General features: G+C 39.6%; 3 protein-coding genes across 4 annotated transcripts; 2 read left to right on the forward strand and 1 right to left on the reverse strand.

The window, feature by feature from the left end:
* Window positions 1-87: 87 nt before the first annotated feature.
* LOC148322842 (GTPase IMAP family member 7-like) lies at window positions 88-2,756 on the forward strand. Its single transcript, XM_088316354.1, has 2 exons — window positions 88-267; window positions 1,084-2,756. Exons 1-2 carry the CDS (start codon window positions 234-236, stop codon window positions 2,103-2,105), a joined length of 1,056 nt encoding a protein of 351 aa, XP_088172480.1. The 5' UTR covers window positions 88-233; the 3' UTR covers window positions 2,106-2,756.
* kdelr3 (KDEL endoplasmic reticulum protein retention receptor 3) lies at window positions 2,290-8,009 on the reverse strand. The gene is made up of 5 exons (XM_088316355.1): window positions 7,665-8,009; window positions 6,651-6,751; window positions 4,758-4,916; window positions 4,433-4,685; window positions 2,290-3,134 (listed from the first exon to the last, which is right to left on the reverse strand). Exons 1-5 carry the CDS (start codon window positions 7,753-7,755, stop codon window positions 3,091-3,093), a joined length of 648 nt encoding a protein of 215 aa, XP_088172481.1. The 5' UTR covers window positions 7,756-8,009; the 3' UTR covers window positions 2,290-3,090.
* A 2,279-nt stretch (window positions 8,010-10,288) lies between these two features.
* kcnj4 (potassium inwardly rectifying channel subfamily J member 4) lies at window positions 10,289-20,485 on the forward strand. Of its 2 annotated transcripts, XM_088316735.1 has the most exons (4): window positions 10,304-10,588; window positions 10,963-11,139; window positions 13,035-13,150; window positions 17,148-20,485. In XM_088316735.1, exons 3-4 carry the CDS (start codon window positions 13,122-13,124, stop codon window positions 18,769-18,771), a joined length of 1,653 nt encoding a protein of 550 aa, XP_088172861.1. In that variant the 5' UTR covers window positions 10,304-10,588; window positions 10,963-11,139; window positions 13,035-13,121; the 3' UTR covers window positions 18,772-20,485. The 2 variants fall into 2 exon arrangements, with proteins under 2 accessions (XP_088172859.1, XP_088172861.1); XM_088316733.1 differs by lacking the exon at window positions 10,963-11,139 and having other exon boundaries at window positions 10,289-10,588.
* Window positions 20,486-24,091: the final 3,606 nt, after the last annotated feature.

The raw sequence follows: 24,091 nt of genomic DNA on the forward strand, positions 1-24,091 counted from the left end.
GGCTTGGGGTCATTTTCTTTTGCAGTATGACAAGGCGTAAAGGGTGTTTGATTGCCCCCATGTGGCCATAGTAAGTCACTACAGCCATGAAATTAAACTGGAATTCGATGTCATGCACTGCCGCATAGAGAAGGAAAATCACCAGAATCATTTTGTTGCATACGGTACTACTTAAAGTAAGCCAATCTGTTGGTACGACGAACAAACTGGAACAGAGCACCTTCAATGTCAGGATGTCAACATCTGAAAATGCTCTGTCATCCGAAGGTATGTCGCCTGCAAATTGCGTAATTGTACGAACAAAACAAGTCCAAAACGGCATCAACGATACCTTGTCGTAAATTTTCGTTATTGTATGATTAATAACATATTGTAGGTTTTTCTACTTGTTTTCATTAAAAGATCAATGATTGATAGCATGAAATTAATGTAACGTCTGTTTGTGTATACAACGCCGGATCATGAAATACTTAATTCCACATAGTAATTAATTAAGTAAATACAGAAATAATTGTCTATATATTTTTTTTTACAGATAATCATTGGTAATTTAATAAATGACACATTTATTTAATTCCACATTCAATTGAAAAATGAAACATTTAATTAATGACAAACTTTAAATATTTCAGTGTATTTATTTATTTAATTTTAGCACTTTCAGTCCTCCATTGTGTTTGATACTGTATCATGCTGAATAATATTTTAAGATGTTCAACATTTTTATGTCAAACAAATTACTGTATTAGAAACAATTGAACTGGTTGACCAGTATTAACATTTTTTAAAATCCCAGATCTCTAATGTGTTCACCACTAACATGGGCAAAAATTGCTGTTATTCTATGATTTATTTTTATTTGAATTCAGCCTTCATTCTCTGTAAAATATAAACTCAAATTTTGCTCTCAACTATTGTGGCAATAAATATTTATATCTTCGTAGTCATTAATGACCATGACATTTTAGTTATCTAGAGATTTTGAAAAGTCATTTTTGCATTGGATTGGATTATATTGTGCAAGTGTACCTGTGGCCAATGATATTCTACAATACGTTACTGTTTACCTTGTTTTTGTTGCAGCCTGTGATGCAACTCAGTCCACATCAGAGGCTGAGCTGAGGATTGTTCTTCTAGGAAAGACAGGATCAGGAAGGAGCTCCTCAGGCAACACCATCCTGGGTAGGCAAGCATTCAGGGTGGATGTCTCCCCCTGCTCTGTTACTACACGTTCCATCAAGCAGACTGGGATAGCAGGCGGAAGGTGCATCTCTGTGATTGACACGCCGGGGTTCTTCCACACACACCTGTCCACTCAGGAGGTCATAAGAGAAGTGGGCCGGTCCGTGTTCCTGTCCTCTCTCGGCCCCCATGTGTTCCTGGTGACCCTGCAGCCAAGCAGGTTCACCCAAGAGGAAAGAGATGTCCTGGAGTGGGTCAAGGCAACATTTGGACCCGGAGCCACCAAGTTTACATTGGTGCTGTTCACATGGGGAGACCAGCTGCAAGGAAAATGTGCTGAAGACTTTCTGGAGCAGAATGATGAGCTGTCTGCATTTGTCAGCAGCTGCCGTGGAGGGTTTCATGTCTTTGACAACAGCAAACAGGAGAATAAGACCCAACGCTCCCATCAAGTGGAGGAACTTCTAAAAAAAATCGACAACATTGTGGCAGGCAACGCAGGCGGTTGCTACAGCAATGATATGTTGAAGGAGGCCGAGAATGCCATCAGGGACACTCAGGAGAGGGTGCTGGAAGAAAGACGACAAAGATGGCTTCAGGTTGAGGATGACGAAACAGAGGTGCAAGAGCCAGAGCTACAAAAGACGCGGAGGAAAGAGGAAGAGGCAGCCCGGCGGAGGGCAGAGAGGCTCTTCTGGTGCGAGCTGTTGACTGCGATTGGAACAGGTGCAGCGGAAGGGGCTGGCATCACTGAGACAGACAAAGACAAAGACAAAACTTTGAAGAAAGTCAAGGTGGTGGAGAAGGCAGCGGCGCTGGTCACCTCGCCATTCTCCATCGGCTCAGCTGCAAAAGTGGTGGGAGGTGCAGTGAGAGAAGGAAGCAAGGTGTTATACAAGCACCGTAAAACATTCCTACGTTGACTGAAGGCATTTCCAAACAGCTTTGTTGTAAAAACACACATAGGTAAAAGAAATCATTACACACTATCAGCACACCAGCCCATCACAATCGGTTACTTCAGTTTCTACAAATGTATTTGACATCACATACTGCAAAAAGAGCACACATTTGCAATTCAAGAACTCACTGATCACAACAAAGGAATAGTTAATAAATGATGTGCAATTTAATTTAGGGAGGAAAACACATTTAAAGTTAAAAAAAAAAAATCCTGACAATAGCTAAAATGTTAGCCTGCATTGGATTTATATTGCATTATGTTTCATTTTTGGCTTGCGTTCATAATTAAAAAAAAAATGGTTTTCCCTTTTACTCCCACGACAATATACATTATCCCGAGAAAAAGTGAACTATGAAAAATACAAAAAGGTCACATCCATGTCAGTCAAGGGGGAAAGATACAGTATTAACAAGGTAAGGAGGGAGTGTTGAAAGATCCTGAATGAAAGAAGGCACTTTGTGAGTACACTATTAAATACAAAATAATGTTCTGACTGATGCAAAACATTTTAAACATTTCAAACTGTGTTTTAAACAGACAACGGATCTGACAAACATTTTTGGGGTCTACAATTCATCATTTCATATTAAATTAAATGTAAGAAACTGCATTCATTTGCCTCTGTGTCATCAATTATCAAAGAAAATCTGTTCATGTCATGTTATGAAGGTGGCCAAATGTAGGCTGCATGTAAAAACATCCGTTACGGTTTCAGTGTCATGTTGCATCTTACCGTATAAAGTGAAAAACACGGAAACCTACCGTACCACACCAAAAAATGTATACATACACATACAAAGAAAGTAAGAAAGTTCGAGCCAGACAGGAATGAAATGAAATGAAAGTAAAGCACTTGGTTCGGTCGACAGAATATCGTCTCATCGGTCCCAAAGTTAGTCGTACAGCTGCGGGGGAGGCGGCGGACTGTGTACTCCAACTGGTGACTAGACGGGCATCGGCAGGCTCATTTTTCCTCTCTCTCTTAGCACTGCAGAGAAAAAAAAAAAACAAGGATTAAAAAAAAAAAAAGAACAATTCTTCACTCCTGCTTAGCATGTGAGCCCATGGCAAACACTACACATTGCCGCTGAGTTGCCATTTTCTGAACCTTTCACTTGACTTGGTGGTGGAAGGAACTTGAAAGGGTTGTATTGTTTTTCAACAGCAAATAGAAGCTGAACTGACGTGGAACTTTCAAACGTTTCAAAACTGAAGAGGAAGTTTAAAGGTCCGGATACAGGCAATATTTTTGAAACTGCTGCAAAAAAATCAAATAACCGCTGGTTATAGTAAAATCTAAAAACAAACACCTCGTCTTAACTTGAAAAAACATGGATGAGCTTTCATTTGCCTTTAGTAGCCTCAAGTTCCAAAATGTACAAACAAAGCAGTATTGTGGTTGAAGTTCACAATAATGCAGAGCTCCACTGCAAGGTGTTTCGTAGTTTTCTTTTGTTTTTCATCTCTGACACCAAACTAGTTGAGCCTGTACTCATTATCGGGTGCCCTTCTGAGGTATGCTGTATGTACAACGTCCGGGCGCAACGTCACACTACTTGCTAGTTCAATGGAATACTGTAGAACTGTAATGCATTTTTTACTTTCACCCAGAAACTAACTGGGGTACAGTAAAGGTGATTCATATTTTAAAAACAGCTCATTATGTTGTGGCTGGTCAAGGAAATGAGACAACACAACATATCCTGACTCTTGAAAATATAAAATGATTCAGCATGAATGTCTGTGATATTTTTAAAAAATATTTTAACGCGCAGGCTCTTAATTTATCTTTGCATATTTTGTGTGCCGCATTCACTAATCTAACTATGCAATTAATTAATTAATTGCTGACATCATGATTATATATTGTCAATTTCACAGTTTTCCGATGATACAAACCTTTTGAAAACCTTGTTAATGTTTTATTTTCTTTTTGGGTGTGTCAAAGACAGATATTTTGTTGCTTTTGTTCATTTTCATTTAAATTAAATGTATTTTTTTTTCTCTGATGAGGCGAGGTTACCAAAACACTCCATCCACCTGTTCCTGGTCCGGCCCCTCTGTCAAATTTTAGAACCCCTGGTCTATACACTCAACTTGTACAAAGAAAGGACTTTTATGTTGTGAAATAACACTTTTTGTGTGATCAGATTTGTGCTTTAAATACGTGACATTAAGAAAAATAAATGAAGCCACTTGAATGAGGACAGACGATGATTCTATCCTCTCCTATCAAATTTATAATCAACCTGTGATGTAGTTGTAGTTTTTTTTTTTTTAGCTTACCTTTCGTGACATAAAGGTAGAAGAAGTCACAGTAGAAAATGGTCTGCACGACGCCAGCCACCACGGCGATATGATCAAAAAAGCCCTCTGTGTGGTAACGCCACACCCAGTTGGCAATGTAAAGGGCTCTGTACAGGCCGAGAAAGAACAAGTAGTGGGTGGTGATGGACTCAGCCTCGCCCGTCTTGGTGATCATGAAGAGCTGCGGCATTATGGCCACAGACTCCAAGAAGATCGAAAAGCTCCAAAGGACCTGGATAGAAGAAAGAAACCCGGAGGTTAGACTTAAATGCAATCCCCCACTATCGAATCAAAGCTTGCTTACCTCCAGTGGTGTGAACGTGTAGTTCTGCACAAAGGAAAGACCAATAACCGGCACCAAGAGGAACTCCACACGGAACGAGTCATTGTCAGAGTCGTAAGTTCTCCTGAAGCGCATGAAGATCATGTACACGGTAGCGTAGGACAGTGCCAAAAACACCACCTGAGAGCAGAGTGGAACTGTGGTAACAATGACATGAAAGGAACGTTTAGGAAGTCTGAAACTCGTCAGCTGCCCTTCTTGTATTCTATGAATGATTCTTCCATTTTACGCTACACTTCTCCTCATTAGGTTCGTGATTGGGCTGGAGCCTACCCGTAGATACTCGGGCCTCCGTCAAATTACAAAAACATAAAAGTTACTTTTATTCAGTGCTTTTCAATTATTTTCTGTGCCACGCCCCCCCAAGCAAACAAATTCGCGCCCCAGCCCACCACCCACTCTCCGCCGCAACTATAAATAATAGCATTTTCGTTGCAAAACAAAACCTACACCGTAGAGTTAATACTCGCTGCCCACAATGGGCAATGAGAGCACCACGGCCAACTACTGGAGTGGATGTGCAATTACACTTTATTGTCGTGTGGCGGAAAAACAGCATGTTCCCCAGGGTCACACGCGCCGCCCTCAGCATCGCACAGTTACGCTATTGCCAGCAATGCCAGACAGAGTGTGAAAGATGCCAAACCAGTTTTGAAACATGTAAGAATGTGGCCTTAGAGGGTTTCCTCTGCACTTCAAAGCTACTTTGATGCAACAGACAAGGAAATGTTCAAGCGGGCAGCAATCATAACCAAAACAAAGATAGTAATAATAGGTAACACTTTATTTGAAGTCTGTTCATAAGACTGCGATAATCATGACGTGACACCAGTCATGAACATGAATGAATCCTTATGGCAAAGTTGACATTACCCAATATATCAAAAGTGACTTGATAAATAATACCTGTACAGAAACCACCAGCTGGGATCTCCTATATCACCAAGTGCATCGATGATATGGCCCACTTAAAAAACCACCATCACCCATCTAATGGTGGAGAAGAGATGTCCACAGGCTGCTGAAGGCCAGAAACATTGCCTTCAGAGCTGGGGATGAATCCGGTCTGAGAATAGCGAGAGCCGAGCTGTCGCGTAGCCTCAGTAAAGCAAAACAGGACTACACTAATTGAATTCATGTAGGCAAAATGATTGTGAAACACAAGTTTCTTCCAAATGGGTTAGTGTGCACCTCTCAATCACACCCCGCACGTCAGTCGTTGCCTCATTCCCAAAAAAAAAAGCATCAGAGCACACACACCCTTGCGTAGAATATTAAGAACTAAAAGCCATGCGTACCTTTGCGACCCTGCAGTACAAGAGGAAATCAACGCAAAGTGGCAGAAATTTAAGCTCAACTCTGCCTCTTCACAAGACAACTGATGGTCTAAAACAGGATTAAGGTCAAGAAAATTCAAGCGATTCACTCTTCATAAACATTCCAGGTGACTACAACTTAAAGCACACAGACAAAATATCAAAGCTGTCATCGGGGCAAAAAGTGCCGACATTTAAATATCTAAACGAATGACACATTTTGTCTACCAAATAATTCCATAAATATTTATTCATAAAGTCAAGTAATCTACAATTTAGGACATTTTTAAACGATGAAAGAAAGCTGAATAGGAGAGTGTTACCAAACTTTAGATTGGGACTATATATACAGTACATAAAGGATGGAAACAAAAGCAACGATTACCATCCATATTTTTTTTTTCTATCACTACATCACGTCCACCATCTGTTTTGTGAATCTAAGAGCATTACTGCTTGTTTGCAGTTAAGACTACTTGTTCAAACTTCACTTTGTATGCCAGCGGGGAATTAATTTAGTTTTGCTTAGCTCATTTACCTTCATGATTGTGTTGTAAGGAGAAATAAATATGCAGCATAAGTCGAGGTATCTGGTAGTGAAGACCAGTGCAAACAGCACCTGAGACTTCCCAGAGATGCCTACAAACACAAAAACAAGGAGAATAGTTACAATATTGCAGAAATACATGTGTTAATAAGACTTCACAGTGTGCAAAATTCACAGCAGTTTTTCTTTTAATGTCCGAGGAGAACTACTCAATTACATTTCTGTGATGAAACATTCCAAATTCAAACGACAAATGCCAATGAGAAGATCCTGTTTGACACATTGCAATGGCACTGCACTCTTCATTTGATGTCAAACGGTTAAGATGATAAAATGCGTCCTGTGTGATGATGACTGTTTAATCAAACTCAACCTGGAATCTGAACCAGAATCAAACACATCGTAAATTTTGCTGCTGAGGTCTTCGCAGAACAGCAACTTGTGTAAGAGGTACTGGAACATTGAACAGTTGGGCATGTGCATGAAAAAAAGACCTTATGGTCGAGTCGACCCATAAGGGATAGACATTGACCATTCCGAGAAAATCTTCAAGGGAGTGTAGGGACTATGTCGCTTCTTGGATCAAATGGATGACACACATCATGAAGGCTGAGCCCGGCAGTAGCTTGCTGCTTGCTATGTGAAGAGTTTATATTTGTGTGGAGTGTAACAACTTATTTACCGCATCTCCACCAGGTCAAATTCATTTGTCCACCTGTATTTTACGTTCTTAGAGAAATTTCAGGTTGTTGGAAAAAGTGTAGCTATAGCAAACATAAAACAACAGTGTAATAAAACGTGAAGCAGATCACTACATGGTAACTGCCACGTCGCTTCCACTGTAAAAACTTTTTTCAAATATGTCATTTAACACCTACGAATGATATTAGCGATTTATTTTTACAATGTTCGTTCATGTAATGTAAATATATGGCCTCACTTCAAATTAATAAGCCACTTTGCAAGGCTGCACAATATGTGCGATAACAAAAAATGTCCACCTACCTGCACATGATCTGGATTTATAAATCTTTATTAAGAGAATGATGATGGCCAACAGGTGCGATATGTCACCAGCCAGGCGAAACACGTTCATTTTGTGTTTCCTTGAGTGACACCTAGTTCAATAATTTTGGCCACCGGGCTGACTAGCAAATACAATTTGAACGTAGGCTTGAGAAAAAAAATATCAAAAAATGCCTAACGCTGCTCGTTGTTAACCCAATCCGTCGATAGGCGGGCCGATTCGTACACAAAACAAAACACAACGATTTACTCCGGCGTACAAATTATCTACAGTTGTCTGGAATAAAGTTTCTTCAAGAGGAGGTGACGTGGCTGACAGCTCACTGCAGAACGCAACAGTCATTAAAGTTGATTTAATGAAATTAAGTGTTTCCTGTGGTGATTTCCAAAGTAAAGGTATTTGTCGTCCACTTAACCAGTATTTTTCAGAAATTTATTGTGACTGAATATTTTTTTTACATTTATTAATAGTTTTAAAAATGTTTTATTAATGTGTACTTTTTAAAATACCAATTTATTATTCTTTAAAGGGATAGTGAATTTTATTTTGAAGAGCACTTCATATTATTGTCCTGTGTTTCTGGATGCAAACTGTACAACGCATCACCACATCACAGTACAATTGAAGAAAGCATGTGAATTGATTTCTCTACTTTAAAACCCAACTTTGTCCACACTAAATGAAGTTGTTATTGAATATTGCAAATTTTAAGATAATGGTTTTCATTTTAATTAACCTGCTTTGAAGAGTATGGGTATCTCATTCCTTCCTTACTGGCGTTTTAAAAATTGCATTCTTCACTGTCATAAACGTTTCAGTGCAACTGGTTGAAGCTGCTAGGCTGAAAAACGATGTTGTTGAAATAAAAAACATGTGTACAATGTGTAGAGTTTAGTGCCATCTAGTGGTGAACTGGCTGCAACGACCTGAGCAAGCTAAATGTCATCAGTAACTACTTCTAGTATTTCCTCAGGTGACAAACAGCATTTATTACAAACGCTGTAGTCATGATGTTGAGGTACTTCGTTCGCTAAGTTTGTCTCCTTCGGGTATTCGTAGCATGGCAGCATCCTGTATGGGACACACCCTGTGTAATATAATTAACGATTACCGCTAACACAATTCAAGATCTAAAAATATATATAAATAACTAATCATGTTGATATGATATGATGAATATATTTTATTGAATATTATTGAAACAAATAGTGTGTTTTTAAAACGAATGAACTTTGAAAAATCAAACACATTCGCCACATTATCCTTTTAAGTTAAGTTAAAAGAAAAGTTTAAAAATATATGGAATTAAATTGATGGAGACAAATGTGCAGACAGGGGTATCTATACAGGACATAGAGCTACAGAGGACAAATGACCCAAAGGACGAAGCTAAAGGTTGTGGCAACTAATCTGACACCCAGGCCTGATTAACTTCTATTTATACAGACAGTCATCCTTCTCATCCATCTCATTTAGTTCATATTCACAATGGGTCTCCTATCATCAGCTTCTCGACTAGCAGTCAGACTCAAAAGCAATTATTTTACTTCATGACTGGGTCAAGGTTTTTAAAATTGTGAATTCAATCATCATGGTGTTCATTAGGGCTCCGTTCTAGAGACACTTAGTATCCATTTATTTTGCACAGCCCCGACCCCCTTCTTTGAAAATCACCCTTTATTTGATCTAACTCTTCAATTTCCTGGGAGTCTCTTTCCAGCTTCTACTCTGTCTCTATGTTTATGTTTTGTGTTCAACACAATGTTGAAGCTATTTACAGTTTACTCGTCTCCTGCCACCCCCTTGTTCCTCCTCTTTGTATTCGGCATATTGGCAGAGTTACGCCCACATCCACACTCCACCAGAGTAGGTGGTGTTAAAAAACTATTCCAATCAGTTTGAGGGGTAGTTTACGCACTAGTGTGATTTATGCTTTAATTACCCCTCACCTGTAATTTAAATTGCTAAATCTATTTATTGATTTTATATGTACTGTATACCAGTTTAGACTTCAAGGAAGTTGGCATGAATATCTTTAATACCAGAGTAAAAGCTACATTTACTACTATTACTCAGCATTACAATGTGTTGCACGTTTATTTCATCTGCATTTGAGAATACGCTCAAAATGAGCATAATCGAACAATTGCGCTTCAAAACCTGTATTTTCTCTTAATATTATATAAACTAACCAATCCCATGTCAAAATCCACAAATGATGCAGAGTTCAAAATAGTTGTGCTCACATGTGGCCCCTCCTGACATCCACTGTGGAATAATCACGAATGTGAGTGGGAGTCCATTGCAGCACAAAGGCTGCAGAGAGCTGAAGCTGCACAGATTGAAAGCTTCAACAAACCATGGACAGTTGCTGTGACGGAGGTATTTGGTATTATTTGGTGTTTAGTTTGTGCTGTGTTTGTTATGCACATTCTTTATAAAAAAAAACAACAACAACAACAACAAAAAAAAACCCTTTGGTGCCCTTTTGCCTGTTGCTAGTACAGAAACAAACTTCTTTTTCACCGACGCATATCACCCCCCAAAACATGACCACTTTTAGTTCATATCATCCCTCTTCCTCCCCCTCCCATTACATCTTCCATGCTATGCACAGGACAGATTGACACAGCAGTTTCAGCCCAGGCTACACACAGGAGAGTGCTCAGTGGTAAGGTTACACAATCCGCAAAGGAGGACAATAACGGATTAAAAGGAAATAACTATTGAAGAGGAAATCACTAAATTAAAGAGAAAGAGAGGAAGAAGGAAAAGAAGCACTCACACAGCAGAGAAATATACACAAGTTGCCGTGGACAGTGCGAGTAGGACTTTGAGAAGTGACATTTCAACTCACAGGGAAATTGAATCAAAATAGAGAAAAGAGCAATCAACTTGTAGGGTGAGTATATTTTTAATCATAGTCACAGTTTTTAATGTCAGGAGATTGCAAGTGCATCATGTGTTTTGCTATCTGTTTTAATTTATGAATGTGTCCACTTAAATCTGAAGATGAATACTACTTTAGAACCGGCATCCACCCTATTTTTTTTCACCTGGAATTTTAGCGGCACAAGTTGAATATTTAAGAGCACTCACACACTGCAAATTGGGCGGAAAATGAACTATTCATTCTATTCATTTCACTATATTATTGATAAATTGCCTGAAATGTGGAGCAGATGTTTAATAGCAACAAAAAATCTAATAGAATAGCAATTATAAATGTATTAAAAAAATTAAATCAACAAATCAGAAGATTTTGTGTTTGCACAGGTGCAAGGAGATGAAAAATGTAGTTGCACTGTCTCAAATATTAGGGGCAAAACGCCACCGTTTAATGGCAGACGATTGAGCATCATGAAACCTGCTGGGCCAGGTCAACAGTCTCCGAGCATTCCCAGGAGTAGGCGAAATCTCTCTTTGGCACAAGAGAGTTGACATCACTGGAAGGTTGTAAAACAAAAATGATGCAAATCAAAAGCAGCTGTTGATGTTGTGCACCTGCTGACCAACTTAAAACTAGTTTGTCAACTTTTTAGCTTTTGATCTTTCCTATATCATAGTCATTCAGTTTTCACAGTACATGGTACCTTCATTCATTCATTCAGCTCTAATTACCACAATTTAATTGTCATTTTACATGATAAGAAAATACCAAAAAAAAAAACACAAAATAACAATACTTGGGATTGTTAATAATTTAAGTAGGAACCACAGTTAACCCTTTATCTCCCTCGAAGTAACTATAAACTGTTTGCACAGTTGACATTCAATATATATCAAATAACATGACAATAATATAAAATATTAATACAAAACACTACATCAGACTCACCAGAGTTGCTTATTTATTTATAAAAAAAAAAATCAAATCTCCTTTCTTTGCTCCAGCCTAAAATCGACCTGTAGCCCTCATACAGCCTGCTCTGGATGTTAGTTTGGACCCTTCAGCCAGCAACATTTTAAAAAGTCCACCTTGAAAATTTGTTTTTAATCATGTCTGACATTCGTCCCACAAGCTAACGTCAGCAGCCCCAATGCCATGTGAACCTTACGAACACGGTCTGTATTTTGCTGATATTATCTTAATTAATCAGAGGACAAAAAAAACGCTGACGTCACTCTAACCATGCTAGCAAGCCTTGTTTTGTGAATCTAAAATCCGATTATTAAAAAAAAAAATAAAATAAAAATCAGCCATTGTCATCATTGTGTATGTGTCATGGGTCAGCACTTTCACCATTGAACACAGATGTAAAGATAAAGGGGTACATTTGGAAATGTACCATACTCTAGTCATCATACACAACTCGAACCGTGGATGTGTTTGGAGAGGCACCCAGTGCTCCCCTCGAGGGCCCCCTTCCAGCATGTTTTCGATGTCTTCCTCAAATATTAAATGCAAATGTGCTTCAACTGAAAGAAAGAATGAGAAAAATGCAAACAGTACATTGCATCCATCAATTGGAAATGCCAGTGTTAATTTCAATATTCTTTTTTTATAAAGCGTGGATGATTTTATTATCATGTACAGTACAGTCATCCTTATAGATGATCCTGGTAATTGAATCAAATGCATCTGAGATTACTACTTGTGACATTACATATGATGGAATGATACGGCGTCCAGGAAGAGGCGTGTGGAACGTAACATTTATTTTCTTATCCAAGTGTTTCGGATTGTGACACTTGTTGTGACTCATATTTTTGCTATTTTTAAAACCCTATCATTGTAGTCAAATACATATTTAATTTTACAGCCCCTTTTTCGCAAATGTAGACACACTTTCCCATCCTGTTGGATGGGAATGTTAAATTCACATGTAAAAACGTCAATTGGGGAAACTGAAATATTTTGATCCTGTAAAGCAGTCGTCCCCAATCACCGCACAGTTGAAAAAAATAAATAAATAAAAAACTTACAAGATGCATGTTAAGATGCTAATTGTATAGGTTGTATTATAGTTAAACACACAAGCTAGCGATAGCACGTACGCAGTCTGCTTGCCACATAGAGCGGTAAGTACCTTTCCAAATGTGTTATCATTATTATTTTTTGCAACTTTTACAGAGTTTGTTCTACACGTTGTGATTTAATGACACAATCTGCAGCATATATTGGGTCTACCAAGCTCCTTGTGACAAGATAATCCCATCTCAGATGTCTGTAAAATATGACGGAGTCACATAAGGATTAAGTCTTAATCCACGTTTGTATACCAACAATACAACACAGATGGCATGAGACTGGAAAAAAAATCTGATTAGGTTTAAGAAATATCTCGCAAGTGTGTTTTATTTGAATTCCATACTGCATGTGCTCATTTGCTTCTGTTCTTTTCCAGTGATCTTCTCAGAGGCCCAACTATTGCCTGCATGTTGGACGCCTGATCTGTGGGAGTGATCAGACTGGCCTCCCACCAAAACCTCAAATGAGGGATTATTGTTGCCATGGGAACAAGTAGGTCCCACAGGTGATGGAGGCGGTCTTCTGTGTAGGACTGTTTGAGTGGTCTCGCAGAGGTAGATAGACACAGAAAATAAGCAATGATGCAGTATCAGACAGGCCGCAACCTCAATATTATGTCAGGACATCCTATTGGACCACCAAGATACAAATATGAAGTTACAACATATATTAATGCATATTTTATGTAATGAACATATCAATATAATGCACATTACGGTACAGTACAGTAATCCTCAGTAGTTTTGTTTTTTTCTTTTCTTTTTTTATTTATTTTTATTTTATTTTTTTAGGAATTAGGGTATTTGGACACTTATACGGCGTGAGTCAGGTCCAGCTCAGGGATATTGAAAGTAAGCAGATCCTCACAAAGGCTAAGGCCATCCTGTACTGTCCTATACAGAGTTCCCCTCCTCATCCTGCAGCTGCACAGGATTTATTATGAGAAAAAATGCATGTCATATCTTGATCATGAATAATTGTTCTAGGTATGCGACATGTGTCTCAATATCAGTGTACTGTATCTCTCTCTCACTCTCTCTCTTTTCTTTTTAATTAGTTCCTAATTCAATTCCCAGCAATAGAATGGATTATTCACATGAGTAGATATTACTCTTCTGGACTCAATTAAGATCAACAAATGGGTATGAAATGTTTAACAAAATGATTAACATCTGATGAATAAAATTATTAAACAAACCAGTACATGGATAAAAGTAATTTGAACACTTGGACATGACACTTATTGAGGAATAAATTAGGTTGGACTCAGTTGGAAGCTACAATGGAGTGTAACAACAGATGTGTGTCTATAATATTTATAGTCACCTCACAACCTCTATTGCAGGGGTGGGCAAACATTTTCATTAGCGGGCCACAATGGGTTCTAAAATGTGACAGAGGAGCCGGACCAGTAGTAGATGGATGGAGTGTTTTGGTAACCTCACCTCATCAGAGAAAATAAATACATTTAATTTTAAATGAATGTGAACAAAAGCATTTCACCAATATAGCCAGATGTCTTTGAAAATCCACAGTATTTAGAAAATACATTTACAAGGTTATTCATTTAAATTTTTTTTAAATTCGGCGGGCCGGATGAAAACGTTTAACGGGCTTGCATGTGGCCCCCGGGCCGTAGTTTGCCCACACCTGCTCTATTGTATTTAATCCTTAAAGGTAGCCTATCGCGAACCTTGCTTTTCTCCAAACTGCTGTCACATAGTTAGAAGTTCGTTGTGTGCATATAAAATATGTATGTTGGTTCATCTTCAAATGGACTATGTGACTGATTAAGATTCATACACACACAGGATATAATCTTATAATCTACCATGACACTAATCCCTCCCATGAAGCTAAACTGAACTCACCTTCCCAAATGTTAATCCGTTTAAAGGAGGGACATCTTTTTAGAATTCAGATACTCAAATAAGGAATTTTCCAGAAGTTACATTTTTCCTTTGAATGTTGTTTAGTGATGGGTCCAGCGACACTGAGGCGCCGATGCGCACGCCGAGTTTCCAGGGCAAACCCCGTGTCGGTGTGCCAACCGCTTTAAGAAAGTCACGTGACCACTACCAGAATCGTGTCGACACAGCGGTCGCGCGCCAAACTGTGTTCATAAGGAAGCGCATCTGTCAACAGGATGGACGCTCAAAACAAGCATCGAGTTATTTAACTATGCGTTAAATATCCGCAAGATGGAAGACGTCACTGTTGATGCGCACTCAGAGGTGCAGCGCTATATGTCAGCAGGACACGTTGCACGTATGGAAGACCCGCTCTTATACTGGAAGTCCATGGAGGCAACGTTCCCTCACCTATTTATATTAGCCACACCGGCGTTGTGCACACCGGCCTCTTCAGTGCCTTGTGAGAGGATTTTCTCAAAGGCGGGGGAAATTGCCTCAAAAAAAGAAATAGACGCTGGAGAAACTAATTTTTTAAAATAAAAATCTTTAATTACAATGAGTCCATTGTCATTCACAACACTTTTACTTGGGCATTCAGACAGATGTTCACTTAATTTATCAACTGCGTCTCGAATATCAAAGATTTTTCTTATGAAATTGCGTGTATGTAAAAATAATGCGAAAGCAAATGCCTAATCAGAATCAGAAATCCCTTTGTCATTGTACTCAAGTGTGCAATGAGATTAGAGAGCTCCCCTCTCCAGTGCAATACAACAATAATTCAGTTAAATATATAAATTAGATAAATAAGAGAATAATTAGTGAGATGGAAAGTAATACGAAATAGGATATATAAAAACACATCACGTCGCTAATCAATGGAATTGGATAAAATTACTTTGACAGATCAGTGTCAGATGACCCTGTCAAATGTTTCCTGCAAGTCCACCAGGTGTCAGTATTCAGCAACACAGTGTCAATACATCGTGTCACTGTGTCGAAACGATACAGGATGTCTCATCTACCCATCACTAATGTTGTTCAAATGTGTTGTTCAGTTATTCAAACGTCCCCCCAAAAAATGGAGCCCAGTGCAGGCAGTACAAGTAAAGTACTTTGTTTTGAGTAGATGAAGTTTTGTTTCATGTCTTACCTGAGTCCTTTTTTTCAGATCTTGTTTGTTTGGTAGGCTTTTGAGTGTGTCAATCAATCAGCTCCCTCCTGCCACTCAGGTCTTGTCCAGGTGTATCTCATTGTCTCGTCAATGCGCTGGTATTTAGTTTCCTTGTTTCTGTTGCAAATGTTTCACGTTAATCCATCTATATAGTGTTTTCTTTTATTATATTGAACGTTGCTTGTTTGTTTTAGGGTGGGGGGGGCTTTTTTAATTTATTTGTGGATTTTCCAGGTGTCTTGTTTGATTTTTGAAAATCAAATATTTTTGGGGTTAAGATTTACACCTGCTCTGCTCACCTACCTTGCCTTTCCTGCCTCCCTGCATTTGAGCCCTCCACCTCTAGCTTCCACACTTCACCACACTAAATGTATGCCTTACAAACAAATTAATCAAAATCAACATTTTCTCTGACAAATGATGACCCATGAAGCTGACAGTGGGCTCCGCCGATCCTCCTATTGTGAGCTGCTACTCTTAAATTTGACAGGGGCTTTAAAACAAGTCTATCAAACATTGAGCCAAGCCATCTATTTTAGATGTCACGGTATGCGCCTGACAAAAAGACCACAAAAATGATGAATAATGAAATAATGATCTCATCTCTATTACATCACAGATGTACAGTGCTTGGATGCCACTGGTAGATCACCAGCTGAACAATTAAATGTTTTTCCATTTAATAATAATAACAATAATAATAATAATCATTTCTATTTTATTTTATTTGACAGTTTTGTTTATTTGTGTGCCATTAGATATTTCTAATGAAAAATGTGACATGTCTCAGAAAAGTTTCAAGACTGGTATCACAAAATATTTCTAATCCAAAGGACAGAGTACAAGTTTTCCCTTTCTTGAGCGTAACGCATTTTTCCCTGCCTTCTCTTCTCTGACGTCATGGATCATGGAAGGAGTTCAAAATCCTTCATACCTTTATTGTCAATTAATTAATTAATGAAGGCTATGCCGATGTCCTCCAAGTCTTCCCTGTTCCTCTTGAATACCCACCAAAGTGGGAACATTCTCACAATCCAGGTCATGTAATTAGGGAGGTTGCTCATAACCATGCTCGGCCAGGAACTGTTGAATACTTTAGGCATCGTGAGCAGGCCCTATCATGTGAAAACTGTTATCTGGAACCTCTCTCACCTCTTTTCACACAATGAACGAAACAACAGTCCTGGAACTTTTCTGACACGGACCGTAAGTTCGTTATCGTAACGAAATTTTCTGAGGCACTATCATCAGCATGCTGAAGTACTTACCGATTCTCGTTTTACGTTGAAGTAAAACTGTGACATCGGGGATCCGACTTAACGTCTGCTCGTGCCTAACCGAAAATTATTTGAAAAAGTTAATTGTGGCTTGTAATTTTGTCTTGTCCTTGTTTGCCTCACAGGTACAGCATTGTGTCAAGCAACATACCAGAGGTGGAGCGTCTAAAGATCTGCGGCTTGGATCTCAATAACGGTTACAATTCCTCTGACATCCACTCACACTCGGCCTGTTGCCCAGAACTAGACAGCAGGAGGAAGAGGCGCTCAGGGGCCTCCGCTGCTGTCCCCAGCGCACGGGGACAAGGAGGGATGAACAACTACAACGGGAGGGTTTTGACAAGGGGCTCCAGCCAGGTACGGAGCCGCTTCGTAAAGAAGAATGGACAATGTAACGTTGTCTTTACTAACATGGAGGAAAAGAGGCAGCGCTACCTAGCCGACATCTTCACCACCTGTGTGGACATCCGCTGGAGATACCTTCTGTTTATATTCTGCACCAGTTTCATCATCTCCTGGTTGTTCTTTGGGATCATCTTTTACGGTGTCTCCCTCGCCCACGGGGATTTTGAGGAACGTCTCGTGGTGAAGGGTGAAGGGCTAGCAACTAGTGGGATGCATTCACCCAATGCTGGACACACAACAGCAGGCCAGACCAAAATAATGCCTTGCATCCTCCATGTTCAAGGCTTCGTTGGTGCCCTCTTGTTTTCCATGGAGACACAGACTACCATTGGCTATGGCTGGCGTTGCGTCACTGAGGAATGCCCCTTGGCTGTCTTAACGGTGGTCGTTCAATCCATCGTCGGTTGCATCATCGACTCCTTCATGATCGGCACCATTATGGCCAAGATGGCGCGCCCAAAGAAAAGAAATCAAACGCTTGTATTCTCCAAAAACGCTGTCATTTCCCTTCGTGATGGCAAGCTGTGCCTCATGTGGAGAGTGGGCAACCTGCGAAAGAGCCACATCGTGGAAGCTCATGTCCGGGCGCAGCTTATCCGTTCTTATGTCACAGCAGAAGGAGAATTCATCCCATTGGAGCAGATTGACCTCAATGTGGGTTATGATGAGGGTACCGACAGGTTGTTTCTCGTATCCCCACTGATTATAGTCCATGAGATTGACAAAGACAGCCCCTTGTACACTGTAAGCCGAATTGATCTGGAGACGGATGAATTTGAGATTGTTGTGATCCTGGAGGGAATGGTGGAGGCCACAGCTATGACCACCCAGTTCCGTAGCTCTTACCTTTCCCGGGAGATCTTCTGGGGTCGCAGGTTTGAGCCTGTCATTTATGAGGACCGCAACTGCTACAAAGTCGATTACGCGCGCTTTGACAAGACTTACGAGGTGCCGTCAACACCCAACTTCAGCGCCAAAGAGCTGCACGAGACCGTTAGTCGGACTTCCTCTGTGCTTTCTCCCATCTCGGCATGCATGTCTTCAAAAAGCTTGATCCCTTGTTCGGTCAGTACCTTCTGCTATGAGAACGAGGTTGCGTTGAGCTGCGGGGAAGAAGAAGAAGACATCTTTGACTCTTCTCAGATTGTAGGGAAGGAACGCGCAGAGGAGAGAAGGACTTCTGTAGACTTTCAAAATATGTTCAAAGACACTGCCACCATGACATCTGGGAGTCACAATGTCATGTGCGTTCTGGACATGGACAATAACCAGATCGAGTTTGACATCCTACAGTCCGCCATTCCACTTGATCCAGTGACGTATAAGAACGAGCCAGAGATTTGAAGAGCTCCATGAGCGCACACTTTAAATACTGTTTTGCAGTTTTGAGATTTGAGTAGAGAAATCAAAAGCCCTTTTGCCTTGTCAGTGTCATAAAAAATCCTTCAGACTCTAAATTAAGAATACAGCGGAAGCCCTCAAGCTTGCTCCACTCTGGAGTTAATTTGAGACTGTTAGTTCACCAGCTCAATCGATATCTGACATGTTTGATATTTTTTCTCCCACAAAAACACCCCATGTGTGTTTTACCACAGAAATCAAAATCTATGCCCAGCCCTTCGCGTTAGCTAGCTCATCTGTGTTCCCTTACATAGTTCGGAATGCCGATCCCTCGTCAATAAAATGAAGAGAAACATAATTTTTGTCGCTGTCTTCAGCGTTCTCAAATGACTTTTTTCCCCAACAGATTGCTCCAATGTGCGGCAAGTGTTGGAACACAATCGCTTCCAAATTGTTTGGATTTTGAAATCATTTCTACCACTTGGAATAAATACGACAGTCAAGCAGTCAGCATTTTGATTAACTGTGAATGTATTTGTCAGGTTCAATTTTAAATAACTGGAAAGTAATCATGAAGAAAAGATAAATCTTAAAGGAGGGCGCAAACATTTTGCTCTGCTTTATGAAGATGTCACAACTAAAGTAAAGCACATGTTGAGTGATTTGACGCTGACGTGAATGTGACAGTTGATGACATCCTCGTTATTGAAGTAGGGCAAGCTCAAGGTAGAATGTTGTATTTTGCGTCTTTTGTGACCTTGTGCTAATTGTCAATCGTTGCATATTTGTTGTTCTTTTAGTCATCTGTCTGTAAATTTTGCCTCATCTTAAATCACCCGCTTTGTTATTCAAAAAACAGCTCCTGATTATCCATAAAAGTGATCATTCAGGTATAGAACTTCAAAAAGAAAGACTAATCTGAGTAACGTGATGAGGTTTCTTGAGAAATGAAACTGTTGACCAACATGTTACTAATTTTGGGTTTAGCAAGTTATTACTGGAGTTAGAAGAAGGTTGTGACCCTGAAGTGAAAATCAAACGTCCGCTTTGTTTAGAGGACTGTAGTGAAATAAATACATTGTCTACACACCGAAACAGGCTCCAGTAAATTGAACTTCCTATGACTTAGCCACTTATACATGCCTTCTTTTTTCATCCGTCCATTTTCAAAGCCGCTTCTCCTCATGAGGGCCGTGGGGATGCTGGAGCCTATCCCAGCTGTCTTCGGGCAGTAGGCGGGGTACACCCTGAACTGGTTGCCAGCCAATCGCAGGGCACACAGAGACGAACAACCATCCGCGCTCACACTCATACCTAGGGGCAATTTAGAGTGATCGAGCAACCTATCATGCATGTCTGAGAAATGTGGGAGGAAACCGGAGTACCCAGAAAAAGCCCACGCAGGCAAGGGCAGAACATGCAAACTCCACACAGGAAAGCTGGAGCCGGAATCGACCCCTCAACCTCTGCACTGTGAGGCCATCGTGCTAACCAGTTGGCCAACGTGACGCCAATGTCTTCTTTTTTGTTGTTTTTTCGCTTTTGTTTTTTGGGATGGAGCAAATGTGGAACCGGGAGAGAAAAAAAAAAATCCTTTAGTTCTGTTGGATTTGCTTAATTCGGAGAGGTATATCGGTTTTGCAGGATTAAAATGTGTTCGACTAACATATATATATTAATTTAATATTTTTGAGCAAAAGACTAGAAAATTACATCACTTGAACACATTTTAAAAATGAGCAACAGAAAATTAAATATTATTTTTTTCCAGTGTTTCAAATATATGTGCTCATGAAGGACAAATATCTTTCAGTCACTAACAACTAACATCAAGGTTATTTTAAAATGTATTGTTGTTAATTTTGGTAGTGCCGAAGTAGGTGGAAAAAAACCCACTTTTCTTGCATGTGCAAATCAAAACACACACCGGCATCCACAATGACAAATTCTAAAGTGTGGAGTTGATAGATAAGAACAGAACAGGCAAAATGGTCTGTGCTTTATTTTTTATCAAGAAACTAATTGAAAACACCAAATACAAACTTTTGATGTGTCATTATTCCATGGATAAAAACATTTCTAAACAGCGATGACAATAATAGAAACGAGAGGTGTGTTTTTAGCACTTTGAATTATATCCCTGAGTACAACTTTCATTCGAGTGAAATGAAGACAAATGATCCATGTCAGCGTAAAGTTTCAGAGAGAAGTACATTACGAATATATTTATTTATTTTGACATTGGTACATGCACACTACTAATTTATTATTTTAAATGAAATAACCATTTTTTTTTTATTCAAAGCACTTTAATATTTGATTTTTACATTTCAATGTCATAAATAAATCTTTGAATAGTCTTTGGTGTTGTATTCTGTGGCACTAGATGTCAGTGCAGCTATTTCAAGTAAAGCAGCCCACTAAAGCCAACGGAAAACTGTGTGCTCCTGGTAAGATATGACCAAGCCAAGACAACTCCTTTTCGCCAGGAGGTGCAGATGGGTGTAGCTCGATTCTGTCTTGTGACCCACACATAAACTCAAAGGCTCAATGTCTAACATTTATCGAGGCCCGAACACTTACTCAACAGAGTTGCTGCAGCATAAAATGCTCATCCAATCGAAAATGAATACCTCAATCTAAATATAGAATGTCAATTTTAGTCTGAAACAATAAGGGCGGGCGCCACGGACTTGTTATCATGATGGCCCCACAGAGGTCGTGGGTTTGATTCCGGCTCCGGCCTTTCTGTGTGGAGTTTGCATGTTCTCCCCGTATCTGTGTGGGTTTTCTCCGGGTAATCCGGTTTCCTCCCACATTCCAAAAACATGTACGGTAGGTTTGATCAAATTGTCCCCAGGTATGATTGTGTGCATGAATGGTTGTATGTCTTTGTTGTGCCCTGCGATTGGCTGGCAACCAGTTCAGGGTGTGCCCCGCCTACTGCCCACAGTCAGTTGGGATTGTCACCCGCACCCCTTTTGAGAATTTGCAGTTTAGATAATACACTAAGGGCTCCATTTCCAAAAATGGCGCATGGAGAAATGTTGGCATATCCTGGTTTTTGAGGCTTGCTGCATCTGGTTGCCAATTTGGCAGATCAGCCTGCGCTATGCTGGCATAGTGAGGGTGTGTCCTCGAAGAATGCCAACTTGGTGGTAGAAAGTAGATCTAAGTTACGCTACTAGGACGACTTCTAACACAATTTTGTTGAGTTCAATTCTGAGCTCCAGAGATTTGAAATCAACCCATTGGCAACAGAAGGGGTGACTTCAACAGCAAAGATTCATGAGGCCCACGGATATAATTATGTCGCCAGTTATCACCAGCACATTCTCTATTTAAATGAGGGTACTTGTTTATGTTATCTGTTGCCAACTGGGCAAGAGCAGTGGCAATGCTCTGGTCTTTCACAGAGTGCTGTGTGCTTTTTCTCAGACATGGCTTTATTAGAATTAGAATTCCCTTTATTGTCATTGTACTCAAGAGTGCAACGAGATTAGAGATTATGCGAGTTGTGCAACATTTAAAGGGAATGAGTAGGGCCACCATAATTGGCGGCGAATGCAGATGGCTGTGTTCACGCCCACAACAGAGCAAACCGCCCTTTAAAAAAAAAAAAAATAATAATTAACCTCCAAACCCGCCTCCACGCATTTGCACAGAACACTCTGCTGAATTCGCACCAGTCATGAACATAGAAACCTAAATCAATCAAAGACTGCGTGAGGTGCAGCATTCCACAGACAGAAATGGACTAAGAATCCTAAATCATTTGGTGCCTTGCTCAAGTGCACCTTGACATTCCACAGAAAATCATCCACATTTCAGGATTCAGAAGTTCAACCCTCTGTTGCAAAATCAAACCGTTACATGGACTAAAGTGTTTTACATACATCCATTTTTGATACGGATTTGTTTATTTTGTGTGAGGGCACAAAATGGAAGCTGGAGTCTACCCCTACGCCCTTAACTGATCATCGCCAGTGGTCTACAAAGCATTAGTGTCACATAACAAATTTTGACTTTCAGACAGGAGGACGGGCAGCCCATGCGATACATATGCTTGTGTTGTCAGCATTTTGTGTCAAGTATAAATAAATATGAATAAAGTAGGGTCATAAAGATTGTGATACAATATAAACAATCAGATCAGATAGAACAGGCATGTGAATACATTCTAATCTAATCTCCTCCCGTAGGACTACGGGTAATACTGCGGGCTGCGCCTGTAAATTGTTGTCTGCATCACCACGTGCCTACAGTCCAGTAGGGCCTGTGAGGGACTCCTTTTCAGCCCTGGACCGGCCCATTTTAGTTCAAATACAATTGTACAATTGTACCTACTAGTGTATCAATCAAAAATAGCCAACCATTCCCTTCAATGACATTCATATAGAATTTAATGAAAAAGCTGTTCGCACTGAGCAGCGCTCCGGTGAATTTATAACTATTTGATTAAATTGTGAAATAGAGAAAGAATACCATTTGTTGAAGCATTTTTTGTTGTTCCATGACGCTAAGATTTAATTTGTACATTTTTTGTTTATTTATTTATTTGTTTTTTGGGTATGTCACATGATATAAGCCCAAAGCACGACGCTGCCATCATAGTTATGATGTTGTTTTGGTCAAGAGTTGTGTTGTGCCAGGCTCAATATACCTTAATGAAAAATAAACCTTGCTTTCGTCAGACATAACAAAATAAACTCAATAAAATATGTAGGAAATTTGTTGTGGACCAAAAGATATACTTGGAGTTCTAATTAATGTGGAGTCAATTCTGAACAAAGTCACAGCCAAGTGAAACCAGGTGACACGCGTCCAACCATGTTATTTCCATTGTTAATTTGAACTTGCCTTCTGAAAAAGGTTTTAAAAAAATAAAAAATAAAATTTGGACTGGTTAGGTTGTATTAATGATGGAACTTTGATCATTTATGTTGCGATCATTTTTTTATATCACAAAAACCTGGCATTTGAACAGGGGTGTGTACACTTTTCAAATCATCATACCTTGAAAATGTTCATGGGCAATTGATATAGGTGATAATGATGGTGACTCTTTCACCCTGGAGATTATTTCTTTTGTATTATTTCCAATGTAAAGCAATTCTTCCCAAATTGGAACAAATCAGGCGTCAGTGTTTTGAAAACCTTTGCGCTCTATACCTCCCTACTTCAACCCATGACAACATCACTACAAAGAAAAAAAACTCTTCCTACTGTTATTGCTGTGCATTTTTCTTTGTTAGTTTTCACTAGGATCTCAGTAAAATCATCATTTTCCCATCTCACACTTTTTGACCTGTTTTGACTTTTC

The sequence above is a fragment of the Idiotropiscis lumnitzeri genome, chromosome 15, assembly GCF_059441095.1.
Source record: "Idiotropiscis lumnitzeri isolate Australia: NSW breed Sydney's pygmy pipehorse chromosome 15, RoL_Ilum_1.0, whole genome shotgun sequence".
NCBI lineage: Eukaryota > Metazoa > Chordata > Actinopteri > Syngnathiformes > Syngnathidae > Idiotropiscis > Idiotropiscis lumnitzeri.